This window comes from Pseudophryne corroboree, chromosome 8 (assembly GCF_028390025.1).
Source record: "Pseudophryne corroboree isolate aPseCor3 chromosome 8, aPseCor3.hap2, whole genome shotgun sequence".
NCBI classification, from domain to species: Eukaryota; Metazoa; Chordata; class Amphibia; order Anura; family Myobatrachidae; genus Pseudophryne; species Pseudophryne corroboree.
In genome coordinates, this window is record NC_086451.1 from 12,837,458 (window position 1) to 12,853,590 (window position 16,133).

Here is a 16,133-nt window from a genome sequence, read left to right on the forward strand (position 1 = left end):
ACAGATGTGTTGGTAGCTGTTTCTTTAAAACATGTTCCACAATAATACCTGGAGTTTACTGAACGTCTGGATCCTAAGCGGGGAGCACTTGGGGATTCAGGATAAAGTAGGCTTATAAGGAAATCGCTCGATAGCTCAGAAAACAACAGGAAAACATAGCCGGCTGGAAAGATGCTGTGAAGTTAAGACACGGAGGAGCCACTGGTGCCAGCAAGAGGTGGGAGGTAGCTAGAAAGTTTTGTACTTCAAAGCAGTCACCCTAAGCCGGAGTGAGTACCTATGATATTAAAGCAGAAGAGAGAGCACAGGCGCCGCGCTCCGCATTTCTCCATGACGACTATCACTTTATACTGGGGCTGATTCCTGTATTTCTTGTAGCTGAGTGCCGAGATAAATGAGCCGATACCAGGGCATACTGAAGGCCGCAATCTAGCATTCCAGGTGGCATCGGTTTTCCATCTGGGGGGTGGGCTAGGTACCAATAATAATACTTAGATCATTACTTTGTAAAATGGGCACGGACTCTAACCAATGTATGAATACACATGCAGCCAAGAAGCCCAAATCGGTTGCCCATTGTCTATGTCGAAAATAAATCTGGGCTGGGATTTGTACAACATCTGGATTGATGCATCTGGTTACCCAGACTGCTATATATAATAAAGGAAATCTTTGACTACGCATTTCGCCACGGCATGTTGTCATGAAGAGATCATAGGTACCCAAAAGAGGAGATAAGATGAGTTTCTGTCTCTTATAAGGACATATTACAGAAAACAGCCTGTAAGCCAAAAATCTGGCATCAAACAAACCCAGAGGAAGCAAAGTGTCTTTTAAGGTGGACATTTGGCCCAAGGTATTGCCCTAAAGAGTGATCTTTCCTTCAGAATTCTTATACCGCACCATACAGATGGAACCCAAGTCACTGCCTCTTTCCTGGGAGGCTATACGGGTCGCGTCAGTCTGAAGGAGACTTCCAAACGCTCAACATTTGAAAATAAAAAATGGCTGATGACGTGACTTAGGAGGACATTTACTAAGCAGTGATAAGAGCGGAGAAGTGAGCCAGTGGAGAAGTTGCCCCATCAACCAATCAGCAATGAAGTAACATCTATAATTTGCATGCTACAAAATGATACAGAGCTGCTGATTGGCTGATGGGGAAATATCTCCACTGGCTCACTTCTCCGCTCTTATCACTGCTTAGTAAATGTCCCCCTTAATCCTGTGTTGTTATATAGCATTTCAATGATATAAAACCAGGATGTAATGGTTGTTTTCAGGTCAGGGTCCCCTCGGCTATGCTTCTGTATGTGAAGGGGAAACGCATCAGTGAAGCCTGGTGTAGAGATAACATATCTTTATTACTTCATATTACTTGCAACGTGGCAGCCACTTCCCGTGACACCCTCATTATAGGGTAGTTGGTGACGGCTGAACTTTGGTGATATAGATTGCATTTATTGGCTATAGTTTGGTTCATTGTTGGCTTTCTGACACGTGTTTGTGAGGCTTTGCTCGAGTCCTGACAGTCATACCTACCTTTTAAAGTAGGGCCACTTACAGCTCCTGTAATGACCCAACGCTGACCGTGTGTCATTTCTCCTCGAACATCTGATAGTACTTACTGGTACGTAACCACTAGGACCAACGTGTGGGGTGTGGACTGGCCTCGCGTTGTCTTTTATAATTGGATGTATCAAATCGTCAGCAGACGGACCTGGGATCATAACGTGACTTGGGAAACATCTGTATGTTGCTCTGCATATAGTAGGAGTCTGTTTAGCACCTGTTTGAAGGCTGCCGCATCACTCAGACAGGACTACTTCCACCAGACAGAGGAAGGATTCATTTAATTAACATACAGCATCCATACACCATTACACCTTAACGGATTAGATGTAAGTTAATTAAATAAAACTCATTACTGCTTGCTGTTGACATCTATCGATTTGAATGTCTTTTTTTTTATTTTTAATTAAATTACTGTTTGATTGTGGGGCTTTCTTTTGCAGCCACTAATTCTCAGGTATGCGGTTAGGTGACTGACAGCCAATAAGATAACTGGATGGTATAAAATGCCAAGCAAACTGACCTTTGTATCCAGTTCCACCTTAAATCCATTTTCCTTTTCATCCGGAAACACTGTTCCCCCCCCTTCCCCCCCAACACCCGGGGGTTAGTGAGACATGCAGAGTGGTTTGGCCATAACCGAAGCAGACTCCGTGCTCTGGTTGAGACTGAAGGCCGGGGTTAGCACTTACCATGGAACCTCTCTTGTAATGACTATACCACGTACCAGGCAGCTCTTTGGGCCAACGAGCGATTTTATTCTGCAAAATACGACATGTGTTAACAGGAATGGAATGCAAAGGCTGAACCTTACCAGTTTACCACGCTTGAATTCACTGAACCAGGAGCCCGGATTCTCTTTGGGCCAGGATGTAAGCTTAGCCTGAATTGCGGAAGGGAAAGCATAGTAAGAAACAGAAAGTTAATGACCAATACCCCAAACTGTAAGCTGCACACTGACTGCCCCCTCCGTACCACCACGAGATCTTCATCCTCACTGTCTAGCTTTACAGAAGCTACCAGCCGCTAGATTGTTAGCCGAGAAGAACTGTGCAATAGCCGCTCTGACAAACGGAGTCTACATAACCTGAAACACTGACTGTTCCCATAAACATATGTTATGACTGTGGCATAAGGTGGCTGCCAGAATGTGAATAATGAAATATCTCTCCTCTGGGCAATACAGGATAAAATGAGGCATTGTCTTAGGGGCCTGAATTCAACAATTAGAAGGATCCCAATGCTCAGAGGCAGACTTCAAAGAGAAAGCTAATTCTGCATTAATTCCTCCCTCTGACAGTTGCATGGAATTACATTCTGTCAATACACGTCTCCAGCAGACCGGGATCACGGAATAGTCACCGCAATACTGTTCTCAGCGAGATTATTGCTCATAGATCAGCGTAAAATCAAGTCCTTCTCGCCCCGGTGAGGCGGCAGTAGTGGCCAACTGTATCGGTCACCTGCACGTGGCCGATTGCTCACTAGCAGTACTCAGCATATCAGTTTATGAAGAACAAGCGTTAGGAGTGAGGCATGAGGCATAGAGTACAGTGAGGTCATGGGTTCCTTATAAACCAACTGGGTTATTCTAAGTGACGGGTGCATTGTAATTTGGACTGCAGAAGACTATGAGGGGAAAGCTCTACAGGCTGCTGCAGCTGTGCTTTAGAACATCTGAGTGGGATCACTCCCAAGATGTAATACCATTTCCCGGCATTCCTGTGTGGTGGGTGTACATACATTAGGCCAGGCTGGGGATACGGTAGTCGCTTAGTGATCAGCCTGTACAAGGAGCGTGTAGATGGAATGCGGAGAAAATGAAATATTTCCCAGTGACTGAGAAGTAGAAGAGCCCTGTAATGAATGGATCTGACAGACAGATGCAGGTTGTGCTGTGTTAACACTTGTGCCACATAATGGCTACATAAACCACTGCAATCTGTAAATGAGAGCTTGCTCTGTGTACCCAGGTGTAAGGTGCGCCCCCACTTCTAACACCGCTGCATTTAGCCAGGTGTAACTGCAGGCGCTTGTGACGCACGAGGACTTGTGCTGCAGATTTGTACTAGAGTAACTGAGCCTTGGTATTTTCCCAGTAATGTGTTGTCAGTTCTACTGCACACAATACACATTGCGTTTAGAGTTCTTGTGTGCATTGAAATGTTTTAAAGCAATTACAGGACTCTAGAAAGACCCCAGGACATACAGTGTTAGCGCCACGACCACAGAACAATAGCTAGGTGCGGACTGTGCCACCTTTTTATAGAATGCTACGTGGCTTGCAGAGCCCCCAGACCGGCCAGGTGACCTTTCTGAGGCTCTGTGATGCGGCTTATGTTATCAATACGTGAATGCATTAAGTGGTGAGTAATATTAACACACAGCTCATTGCTTTCATCCGGCCAAGTCCGTCAATACCTCCAGCATGAAACGTCTTAAGGAGAAGCAGCAATTAATTAAGTGATCTTAAAATACTGGACGCAAAGTGGTCTTTCACTTGCCAAGCCTTTCTGGTGCCAGACGTTTCAATTGATTGTCATGCCAAATTCAGAGAGAGTCTACAGCACTTACTCCTTCAGACTTCTTGTCGGGGAATATACAAGACTCTCCTCCGGCCGTGAAATTGCAGAAAACCTTAAAGGAGTCTCGGGAACAGCCCTGGTTAGGATCAATCCAGTATTCACCTACATTGGAGGAGAAGAGGAGAATGAAGCAGCGAGAGTTTTACTGCGGCTGGTGTTTGGCAACTGCGCGGAATGTGATTAACGACCATTATTTTCTATTTATTGTATTACATCCTGATGGTGATTCTCTCTATACCCTTTTGTCAGCTGGCTCATCCCCGTCGCTGGCAGAAGCAGCTTATGTTGGTCCTCGGAACTTATTGCCTATAATTTGCACAATAATAGGCGGCTGTAGAACATTTTTATGGATTTCTGTTTAAGAGATTAAAAGACTGACGCGGCAGAAATAATGGAATTAATATAGGTGATAATGTACCCACCGGTGTAAGTTATCGGGCTATTAGAATAATTATCTGATCACAGAAAGCTACGCTTAATATGTAACCCCTTCACTGACTCCTAAATCCTTACTATGTATAAGAGCGAATACGGTATATAAGTAATATTACTGTATAGTTACATTAGTAAGTAATATTACTGTATACACACATTATTGTCACATTAGTATCAGCCTAGAGATGTGTCAGTCCTGATAGATTCCATGTGTAGCTGTGTTAGAACAGAGTGCCGGATCTAGCTGTACATACACAGTGATATGACCTCGCCAGATCTGTACATAGAGATTAAACATGAAGCGCTGCATTATGTATGCAAAACTTGCTACAGATGTGGAATACATTTTGTTACTATATGTAAATCTGACCTACAACACCCCGGGCACAAGAGATGATGGCGTAGCCTGCGTGTTACATACATTGGACGGTTCCTATAAAGACTAAGCTCAGAGGTCTCACTGGGGCTCGGGGAATGTCATCTTCATTGATGCCTGGTCCCGCGTATGGTATATACTACAGATCAGGCGTAAGATGACTCCATTTTCTCTGCAGTGTACCTGGAAATATTACCCCTCATCAGTATCGCCCTCTTCTGGACATATGTGCTACTTCACCTTTTGCTGCCGAGCTGCGCGGGGTATACTTAGTGTGATTAACAAATCCCGGATTTCCGGGCGGCACTGATCTAATCCTGACCAGATGCTGGTTTAGGGCTTATGGTACTTATCTTTTAAAAGGGAATAATTGACAAATGTTTTGTGCCTGGTTTATGGTGCAAGGCAGCCCTGAAAAGAGCTGCGCTTGGAGAAAGGACTCACCATCTGGGAAGTCGGTGTGGCAGAGCTGTAGGTCCTTGCAGGTCCTTGCTGGGTTGCCCTGAGTGCCCAAGGGATGTTTCATCTGCTCAATTTCCAGTTTTAAGGAGTTAAGAGAGCCGAAGATTTCCTCCATGCCGTCCGCGTAATCCATGTAATTATTATCTGCGTTCCCTTCATCAACCACTTGGCTCGCATCAATGCTACGCTTTGTTCTCTTCGATGACTGGAAAGGAAGTGGCTGTATAACTTCCCCTGGGGGACCCTAGGGTCAAAGCCATAGCATTAGGAACCTGTCCTTCGCAAGGTGCAATTACTTCTATAGAATCTATAGACTACTAAAACTACTTACCGGAGGACCTGGTGGGCCAGAAGTTCCAGTTTCACCCTTTGGACCCGTTGGACCCTGGAAAGAGAACACTATAGGTTTACAGAGGATGGAAGCGTAGATGGTTTTGGTGAAGATCATCCGATGACCAGCAGGTGACACGGAACAGATATAGGAGTCCTCTACTTACCGATGACCCTTTAGCACCCTTTGGCCCGGCACCACCCTGAAATAGATTGGAAATAGGTCACATCATCCGAATCACGTTAGTTGTACAGATCAACAGGAACGTGGGTGTATACCAGGCACATGCACAACATAATACATACCGGTAATCCAGGAGGACCGGGAGGACCTACAGGCCCAGCTGGACCAAAGATACCCTGAAAGGGAGGAGAGAGAAGTGGTAAAATCTCTGGGGGTCATTCCGAGTTGTTCGCTCGGTAAAAATCTTCGCATCGCAGCGATTTTCCGCTTAATGCGCATGCGCAATGTCCGCACTGCGACTGCGCCAAGTAAATTTGCTATGCACTTAGGAATCTTACTCACGGCATTTTCATCGTTCTGGCGATCGTAATGTGATTGACAGGAAATGGGTGTTACTGGGCGGAAACAGGCCGTTTTATGGGCGTGTGGGAAAAAACGCTACCGTTTCCGGAAAAAACGCAGGAGTGGCTGGAGAAACGGGGGAGTGTCTGGGCGAACGCTGGGTGTGTTTGTGACGTCAAACCAGGAACGACAAGCAGTGAAATGATCGCAGATGCCGAGTAAGTCTGAAGCTACTCAGAAACTGCTACGAGGTGTGTAATCGCAATATTGCGAATACATCGTTCGCAATTTTAAGATGCTAAGATTCACTCCCAGTAGGCGGTGGCTTAGCATGAGCAAATCTGCTAAAATTCACTTGCGAGCGAACAACTCGGAATGACCCCCTCTGTCAGTATTAAACTGGGATTACAATGTTACCCTAAGTGGTAAGAGAGAGTGATAAGGGGGAGAAGATAGTAATAAGTAGTAAGAGAGAGTAATAAGGGGTAAATACTAAACTGGGATCCCAGTCTGTGTATAGTACTTTGCATTGCCAAACTAACAAAGTATATGCCAGTATAAGTACTTCCCAGGAGTTACTCTTCTGTTATAACCCATTTACTCATCACTATAATGTGCATTGTGGAAGATAAGGGCCTCCGTTCTTTGTTCTGGAGTAATGATGGGAGTTGGCCACAGTGCTGACTTCTCTGTTCCAGCCGCCCGTCTCATACTGTGATTGCCAAGTGACTGTTTAAGTTGGAAGGAGATGGCCGGTTACCACCTAGCCACAGCGCTCTATGGACACCGAGTACTGTAAGAGGCCTACGGGGCTGGGAACCTGCTGGACACAATGGGGGATAAGCTACCTGTTCGCCTTTAGATCCTTGGGAACCTTGAGAACCTGGAAGGCCGCGATCTCCCTTTTCTCCTTGCTCTCCTGGAGGTCCGATGAGACCAATTAATCCGGGATGACCCTATGGTAGAAGCATGAAATGTTACATAGGAGTCAGAAAAACCCAACTTACACCAAACGCACGTATAAATAGCGTGTTTATGGCTATATGTACCAGGTTTAGGTCAGAGCCACTTAAACTACATATGTATTTGACCGTTCCTTTCCCTCCTGTTATCTGGCCTTACTGACCGATCCTTCCCTTTACTGTGCTCCACCTGCATCTGATCGCCCCTTCCCTTCCCCATAAATGCTCCTTTTACTGTGCTCCACCTGCGTCTCACCGCTCCTTCCCTCCTCTTTAGTCTTCCCCTTTACAGTGCTCCACCCTTGTTTGACTACCTCTTCCTTCCCTTGTAAATAGCCCCTTACTGTTCTCCACCTGTATTTGACCTCCCCTTCCGTCCCCCATAATCGCCCATTTACTGTGCTCCACCTGCATTTGACCTTCCTTTCCCCGTAATTGCCCCATTACTGTACCCCACCTGCATCTGACCTTCCCTCCCCAGTAATCGTCCCCTTACTGTGCCCCACCTGCATCTGACCTTCCCTTCCCCGTAATCGCCCCCTTACTGTGCTCCACCTGCATCTGACCTTCCCTTTTTCGTAATTGCCCCCTTACTGTGCTCCACCTGCCTCTGACCTTCCCTTCCCTGTAATCGCCCCCTTACTGTGCCCCACCTGCATCTGACCTTCCCTTCCCCGTAATCGCCCCCTTACTGTTCTCCACCTGCATCTGACCTTCCCTTCCCCATAATTGCTCCCTTACTGTGCTCCACCTGCATCTGACCTTCCCTTTTTCGTAATTGCCCCCTTACTGTGCTCCACCTGCCTCTGACCTTCCCTCCCCAGTAATCGCCCCCTTACTGTGCCCCACCAGCATCTGACCTTCCCTTCCCCGTAATCGCCCCCTTACTGTTCTCCACCTGCATCTGACCTTCCCTTCCCCGTAATCGCTCCCTTACTGTGCCCCACCTGCATCTGATCTTCCTGCCCCCTTACTGTGCCCCACCTGCATCTGACCTTCCCTTCCCCGTAATCGCCCCCTTACTGTGCTCCACCTGCATCTGACCTTCCCTTTTTCGTAATTGCCCCCTTACTGTGCTCCACCTGCCTCTGACCTTCCCTTCCCTGTAATCGCCCCCTTACTGTGCCCCACCTGCATCTGACCTTCCCTTCCCCGTATTCGCCCCCTTACTGTTCTCCACCTGCATCTGACCTTCCCTTCCCAATAATCGCTCCCTTACTGTGCTCCACCTGCATCTGACCTTCCCTTCCCCGTAATTGCCCCCTTACTGTGCTCCACCTGCCTCTGACCTTCCCTTCCCTGTAATCGCCCCCTTACTGTGCCCCACCTGCATCTGACCTTCCCTCCCCAGTAATCGCCCCCTTACTGTGCCCCACCTGCATCTGACCTTCCCTTCCCCGTAATCGCCCCCTTACTGTTCTCCACCTGCATCTGACCTTCCCTTCCCCGTAATCGCTCCCTTACTGTGCCCCACCTGCATCTGATCTTCCTGCCCCCTTACTGTGCCCCACCTGCATCTGACCTTCCCTTCACCGTAATCGCCCCCTTACTGTGCTCTACCTGCATCTGACCTTCCCTTCCCCGTAATCGCCCCCCTTACTGTGCTCCACATGCATCTGACCTTCCCTTCACTGTAATCGCCCCCTTACTGTGCCCCACCTGCATCTGACCTTCCCTTCCCCATAATCGCCCCCTTACCATGCCCCACCTGCATCTGACCGTCCCTTCCCCAGTAATCGTCCCTTTACTGTGCCCCACCTGCATCTGACCTTCCCTTCCCCGTAATCACTCTCTTACTGTGCCCCACCTGCATCTGATCTTCCTGCCCCCTTACTGTGCTCCACCTGCATCTGACCTTCCCTTCCCCGTAATCGCCCCCTTACTGTGCTCCACCTGCATCTGACCGTCCCTTCCCCAGTAATCGTCCCTTTACTGTGCCCCACCTGCATCTGACCTTCCCTTCCCCGTAATCACTCTTTTACTGTGCCCCACCTGCATCTGATCTTCCTGACCCCTTACTGTGCTCCACCTGCATCTGACCTTCCCTCCCCAGTAATCGTCCCCTTACTGTGCCCCACCTGCATCTGACCTTCCCTTCCCCGTAATCGCCCCCTTACTGTGCTCCACCTGCATTTGAACTTCCCTTTTTCGTAATTGCCCCCTTACTGTGCTCCACCTGCCTCTGACCTTCCCTTCCCTTCCCTGTAATCGCCCCCTTACTGTGCCCCACCTGCATCTGACCTTCCCTTCCCCGTAATCGCCCCCTTACTGTTCTCCACCTGCATCTGACCTTCCCTTCCCCATAATCGCTCCCTTACTGTGCTCCACCTGCATCTGACCTTCCCTTCCCCGTAATCGCTCCCTTACTGTGCTCCACCTGCATCTGACCTTCCCTTTTTCGTAATTGCCCCCTTACTGTGCTCCACCTGCCTCTGACCTTCCCTTCCCTGTAATCGCCCCCTTACTGTGCCCCACCTGCATCTGACCTTCCCTCCCTGTAATCGCCCCCTTACTGTGCCCTACCTGCATCTGACCTTCCCTTCCCCGTAATCGCCCCCTTACTGTTCTCCACCTGCATCTGACCTTCCCTTCCCCGTAATCGCTCCCTTACTGTGCCCCACCTGCATCTGATCTACCTGCCCCCTTACTGTGCCCCACCTGCATCTGACCTTCCCTTCCCTGTAATCGCTTCCTTACTGTGCTCCACCTGCATCTGACCTTCCCTTCCCCGTAATCGCCCCCCTTACTGTGCTCCACCTGCATCTGACCTTCCCTTCCCTGTAATCGCCCCCTTACTGTGCCCCACCTGCATCTGACCTTCCCTTCCCCGTAATCGCCCCCCTTACTGTGATCCACCTGCATCTGACCTTCCCTTCCCTGTAATCGCCCCCTTACTGTGCCCCACCTGCATCTGACCTTCCCTTCCCCATAATCGCCCCCTTACCATGCCCCACCTGCATCTGACCGTCCCTTCCCCAGTAATCGTCCCTTTACTGTGCCCCACCTGCATCTGACCTTCCCTTCCCCGTAATCACTCTCTTACTGTGCCCCACCTGCATCTGATCTTCCTGCCCCCTTACTGTGCTCCACCTGCATCTGACCTTCCCTTCCCCGTAATCGCCCCCTTGCTGTGCTCCACCTGCATCTGACCGTCCCTTCCCCAGTAATCGTCCCTTTACTGTGCCCCACCTGCATCTAACCTTCCCTTCCCCGTAATCACTCTCTTACTGTGCCCCACCTGCATCTGAACTTCCTGCCCCCTTTACTGTGCTCCACCTGCATCTGACCTTCCCTTCCCCATAATCGCTCCCTTACTGTGCTCCACCTGCATCTGACCTTCCCTTCCCCGTAATCGCTCCCTTACTGTGCTCCACCTGCATCTGACCTTCCCTTTTTCGTAATTGCCCCCTTACTGTGCTCCACCTGCCTCTGACCTTCCCTTCCCTGTAATCGCCCCCTTACTGTGCCCCACCTGCATCTGACCTTCCCTCCCCAGTAATCGCCCCCTTACTGTGCCCCACCTGCATCTGACCTTCCCTTCTCCGTAATCGCCCCCTTACTGTTCTCCACCTGCATCTGACCTTCCCTTCCCCGTAATCGCTCCCTTACTGTGCCCCACCTGCATCTGATCTTCCTGCCCCCTTACTGTGCCCCACCTGCATCTGACCTTCCCTTCCCCGTAATCGCCCCCTTACTGTGCTCCACCTGCATCTGACCTTCCCTTCCCCGTAATCGCCCCCCTTACCGTGCTCCACCTGCATCTGACCTTCCCTTCCCTGTAATCGCCCCCTTACTGTGCCCCACCTGCATCTGACCTTCCCTTCCCCGTAATCGCCCCCCTTACTGTGCTCCACCTGCATCTGACCTTCCCTTCCCTGTAATCGCCCCCTTACTGTGCCCAACCTGCATCTGACCTTCCCTTCCCCATATTCGCCCTCTTACCATGCCCCACCTGCATCTGACCGTCCCATCCCCAGTAATCGTCCCTTTACTGTGCCCCACCTGCATCTGACCTTCCCTTCCCCGTAATCACTCTCTTACTGTGCCCCACTTGCATCTGATCTTCCTGCCCCCTTACTGTGCTCCACCTGCATCTGACCTTCCCTTCCCCGTAATCGCCCCCTTACTGTGCTCCACCTGCATCTGACCGTCCCTTCCCCAGTAATCGTCCCTTTACTGTGCCCCACCTGCATCTGACCTTCCCTTCCACGTAATCACTCTTACTGTGCCCCACCTGCATCTGATCTTCCTGCCCCCTTACTGTGCTCCACCTGCATCTGACCTTCCCTCCCCAGTAATCGTCCCCTTACTGTGCCCCACCTGCATCTGACCTTCCCTTCCCCGTAATCGCCCCCTTACTGTGCTCCACCTGCATCTGACCTTCCCTTTTTCGGAATTGCCCCCTTACTGTGCTCCACCTGCCTCTGACCTTCCCTTCCCTGTAATCGCCCCCTTACTGTGCCCCACCTGCATCTGACCTTCCCTCCCTGTAATCGCCCCCTTACTGTGCCCCACCTGCATCTGACCTTCCCTTCCCCGTAATCGCCCCCTTACTGTTCTCCACCTGCATCTGACCTTCCCTTCCCCGTAATCGCTCCCTTACTGTGCCACACCTGCATCTGATCTTCCTGCCCCCTTACTGTGCCCCACCTGCATCTGACCTTCCCTTCCCCATAATCGCCCCCTTACTGTGCTCCACCTGCATCTGACCTTCCCTTCCCCGTAATCGCCCCCCTTACTGTGCTCCACCTGCATCTGACCTGCCCTTCCCTGTAATCGCCCCCTTACTGTGCCCCACCTGCATCTGACCTTCCCTTCCCCGTAATCGCCCCCTTACTGTGCTCCACCTGCATCTGACCGTCCCTTCCCCAGTAATCGTCCCTTTACTGTGCCCCACCTGCATCTGACCTTCCCTTCCCCGTAATCACTCTTACTGTGCCCCACCTGCATCTGATCTTCCTGCCCCCTTACTGTGCTCCACCTGCATCTGACCTTCCCTCCCCAGTAATCGTCCCCTTACTGTGCCCCACCTGCATCTGACCTTCCCTTCCCCGTAATCGCCCCCTTACTGTGCTCCACCTGCATCTGACCTTCCCTTTTTCGGAATTGCCCCCTTACTGTGCTCCACCTGCCTCTGACCTTCCCTTCCCTGTAATCGCCCCCTTACTGTGCCCCACCTGCATCTGACCTTCCCTCCCTGTAATCGCCCCCTTACTGTGCCCCACCTGCATCTGACCTTCCCTTCCCCGTAATCGCCCCCTTACTGTTCTCCACCTGCATCTGACCTTCCCTTCCCCGTAATCGCTCCCTTACTGTGCCCCACCTGCATCTGATCTTCCTGCCCCCTTACTGTGCCCCACCTGCATCTGACCTTCCCTTCCCCGTAATCGCCCCCTTACTGTGCTCCACCTGCATCTGACCTTCCCTTCCCCGTAATCGCCCCCCTTACTGTGCTCCACCTGCATCTGACCTTCCCTTCCCTGTAATCGCCCCCTTACTGTGCCCCACCTGCATCTGACCTTCCCTTCCCCGTAATCGCCCCCCTTACTGTGATCCAACTGCATCTGACCTTCCCTTCCCTGTAATCGCCCCCTTACTGTGCCCCACCTGCATCTGACCTTCCCTTCCCCATAATCGCCCCCTTACCATGCCCCACCTGCATCTGACCGTCCCTTCCCCAGTAATCGTCCCTTTACTGTGCCCCACCTGCATCTGACCTTCCCTTCCCCGTAATCACTCTCTTACTGTGCCCCACCTGCATCTGATCTTCCTGTCCCCTTACTGTGCTCCACCTGCATCTGACCTTCCCTTCCCCGTAATCGCCCCCTTGCTGTGCTCCACCTGCATCTGACCGTCCCTTCCCCAGTAATCGTCCCTTTACTGTGCCCCACCTGCATCTGACCTTCCCTTCCCCGTAATCACTCTCTTACTGTGCCCCACCTGCATCTGATCTTCCTGCCCCCTTACTGTGCTCCACCTGCATCTGACCTTCCCTTCCCCGTAATCGCCCCCTTGCTGTGCTCCACCTGCATCTGACCGTCCCTTCCCCAGTAATCGTCCCTTTACTGTGCCCCACCTGCATCTGACCTTCCCTTCCCCGTAATCACTGTCTTACTGTGCCCCACCTGCATCTGATCTTCCTGCCCCCTTACTGTGCTCCACCTGCATCTGACCTTCCCTTCCCCGTAATCGCCCCCTTACTGTGCTCCACCTGCATCTGACCTTCCCTTCCCCGTAATCGCCCCCCTTACCGTGCTCAACCTGCATCTGACCTTCCCTTCCCTGTAATCGCTCCCTTACTGTGCCCCACCTGCATCTGACCTTCCCTTCCCCGTAATCGCCCCCCTTACTGTGCTCCACCTGCATCTGACCTTCCCTTCCCTGTAATCGCCCCCTTACTGTGCCCCACCTGCATCTGACCTTCCCTTCCCCATAATCGCCCTCTTATCATGCCCACCTGCATCTGACCGTCCCTTCCTCAGTAATCGTCCCTTTACTGTGCCCCACCTGCATCTGACCTTCCCTTCCCCGTAATCACTCTCTTACTGTGCCCCACCTGCATCTGATCTTCCTGCCCCCTTACTGTGCTCCACCTGCATCTGACCTTCCCTTCCCCGTAATCGCCCCCTTACTGTGCTCCACCTGCATCTGACCGTCCCTTCCCCAGTAATCGTCCCTTTACTGTGCCCCACCTGCATCTGACCTTCCCTTCCCCGTAATCACTCTTACTGTGCCCCACCTGCATCTGATCTTCCTGCCCCCTTACTGTGCTCCACCTGCATCTGACCTTCCCTCCCCAGTAATCGTCCCATTACTGTGCCCCACCTGCATCTGACCTTCCCTTCCCCGTTTTCGCCCCTTTACTGTGCTCCACCTGCATATGACCTTCCCTTTTTCGGAACTGCCCCCTTACTGTGCTCCACCTGCCTCTGACCTTCCCTTCCCTGTAATCGCCCCCTTACTGTGCCCCAACTGCATCTGACCTTCCCTTCCCCGTAATCGCCCCCTTACTGTTCTCCACCTGCATCTGACCTTCCCTTCCCCGTAATCGCTCCCTTACTGTGCCCCACCTGCATCTGATCTTCCTGCCCCCTTACTGTGCCCCACCTGCATCTGACCTTCCCTTCCCCGTAATCGCCCCCTTACTGTGCTCCACCTGCATCTGACCTTCCCTTCCCCGTAATCGCCCCCCTTACTGTGCTCCACCTGCATCTGACCTTCCCTTCCCTGTAATCGCCCCCTTACTTTGCCCCACCTGCATCTGACCTTCCCTTCCCCGTAATCACTCTTACTGTGCCCCACCTGCATCTGATCTTCCTGCCCCCTTACTGTGCTCCACCTGCATCTGACCTTCCCTCCCCAGTAATCGTCCCCTTACTGTGCCCCACCTGCATCTGACCTTCCCTTCCCCGTAATCGCCCCCTTACTGTGCTCCACCTGCATCTGACCTTCCCTTTTTCGGAATTGCCCCCTTACTGTGCTCCACCTGCCTCTGACCTTCCCTTCCCTGTAATCGCCCCCTTACTGTGCCCCACCTGCATCTGACCTTCCCTCCCTGTAATCGCCCCCTTACTGTGCCCCACCTGCATCTGACCTTCCCTTCCCTTCCCCGTAATCGCCCCCTTACTGTTCTCCACCTGCATCTGACCTTCCCTTCCCCGTAATCACTCTCTTACTGTGCCCCACCTGCATCTGATCTTCCTGTCCCCTTACTGTGCTCCACCTGCATCTGACCTTCCCTTCCCCGTAATCGCCCCCTTGCTGTGCTCCACCTGCATCTGACCGTCCCTTCCCCAGTAATCGTCCCTTTACTGTGCCCCACCTGCATCTGACCTTCCCTTCCCCGTAATCACTCTTACTGTGCCCCACCTGCATCTGATCTTCCTGCCCCCTTACTGTGCTCCACCTGCATCTGACCTTCCCTTCCCCGTAATCGCCCCCTTGCTGTGCTCCACCTGCATCTGACCGTCCCTTCCCCAGTAATCGTCCCTTTACTGTGCCCCACCTGCATCTGACCTTCCCTTCCCCGTAATCACTGTCTTACTGTGCCCCACCTGCATCTGATCTTCCTGCCCCCTTACTGTGCTCCACCTGCATCTGACCTTCCCTTCCCCGTAATCGCCCCCTTACTGTGCTCCACCTGCATCTGACCTTCCCTTCCCCGTAATCGCCCCCCTTACCGTGCTCCACCTGCATCTGACCTTCCCTTCCCTGTAATCGCCCCCTTACTGTGCCCCACCTGCATCTGACCTTCCCTTCCCCGTAATCGCCCCCCTTACTGTGCTCCACCTGCATCTGACCTTCCCTTCCCTGTAATCGCCCCCTTACTGTGCCCCACCTGCATCTGACCTTCCCTTCCCCATAATCGCCCTCTTACCATGCCCCACCTGCATCTGACCGTCCCTTCCTCAGTAATCGTCCCTTTACTGTGCCCCACCTGCATCTGACCTTCCCTTCCCCGTAATCACTCTCTTACTGTGCCCCACCTGCATCTGATCTTCCTGCCCCCTTACTGTGCTCCACCTGCATCTGACCTTCCCTTCCCCGTAATCGCCCCCTTACTGTGCTCCACCTGCATCTGACCGTCCCTTCCCCAGTAATCGTCCCTTTACTGTGCCCCACCTGCATCTGACCTTCCCTTCCCCGTTTTCGCCCCTTTACTGTGCTCCACCTGCATATGACCTTCCCTTTTTCGGAACTGCCCCCTTACTGTGCTCCACCTGCCTCTGACCTTCCCTTCCCTGTAATCGCCCCCTTACTGTGCCCCAACTGCATCTGACCTTCCCTTCCCCGTAATCGCCCCCTTACTGTTCTCCACCTGCATCTGACCTTCCCTTCCCCGTAATCGCTCCCTTACTGTGCCCCACCTGCATCTGATCTTCCTG

At 51.9% G+C, this 16,133-nt stretch overlaps 1 protein-coding gene across 1 annotated transcript in view; it reads right to left on the reverse strand.

The window, feature by feature from the left end:
• Window positions 1-16,133, reverse strand: part of COL5A1 (collagen type V alpha 1 chain) — an 88,620-nt gene that overhangs the window by 12,856 nt on the left and 59,631 nt on the right. Inside the window, exons 22-28 of the mRNA XM_063935902.1 lie at window positions 7,135-7,242; window positions 6,067-6,120; window positions 5,928-5,963; window positions 5,762-5,815; window positions 5,413-5,674; window positions 4,147-4,259; window positions 2,387-2,455 (exon numbers count right to left, since the gene is read on the reverse strand). Coding sequence (XP_063791972.1) covers window positions 2,387-2,455; window positions 4,147-4,259; window positions 5,413-5,674; window positions 5,762-5,815; window positions 5,928-5,963; window positions 6,067-6,120; window positions 7,135-7,242 — 696 coding nt within the window. The remainder of the gene's footprint in view (window positions 1-2,386; window positions 2,456-4,146; window positions 4,260-5,412; window positions 5,675-5,761; window positions 5,816-5,927; window positions 5,964-6,066; window positions 6,121-7,134; window positions 7,243-16,133) is intronic.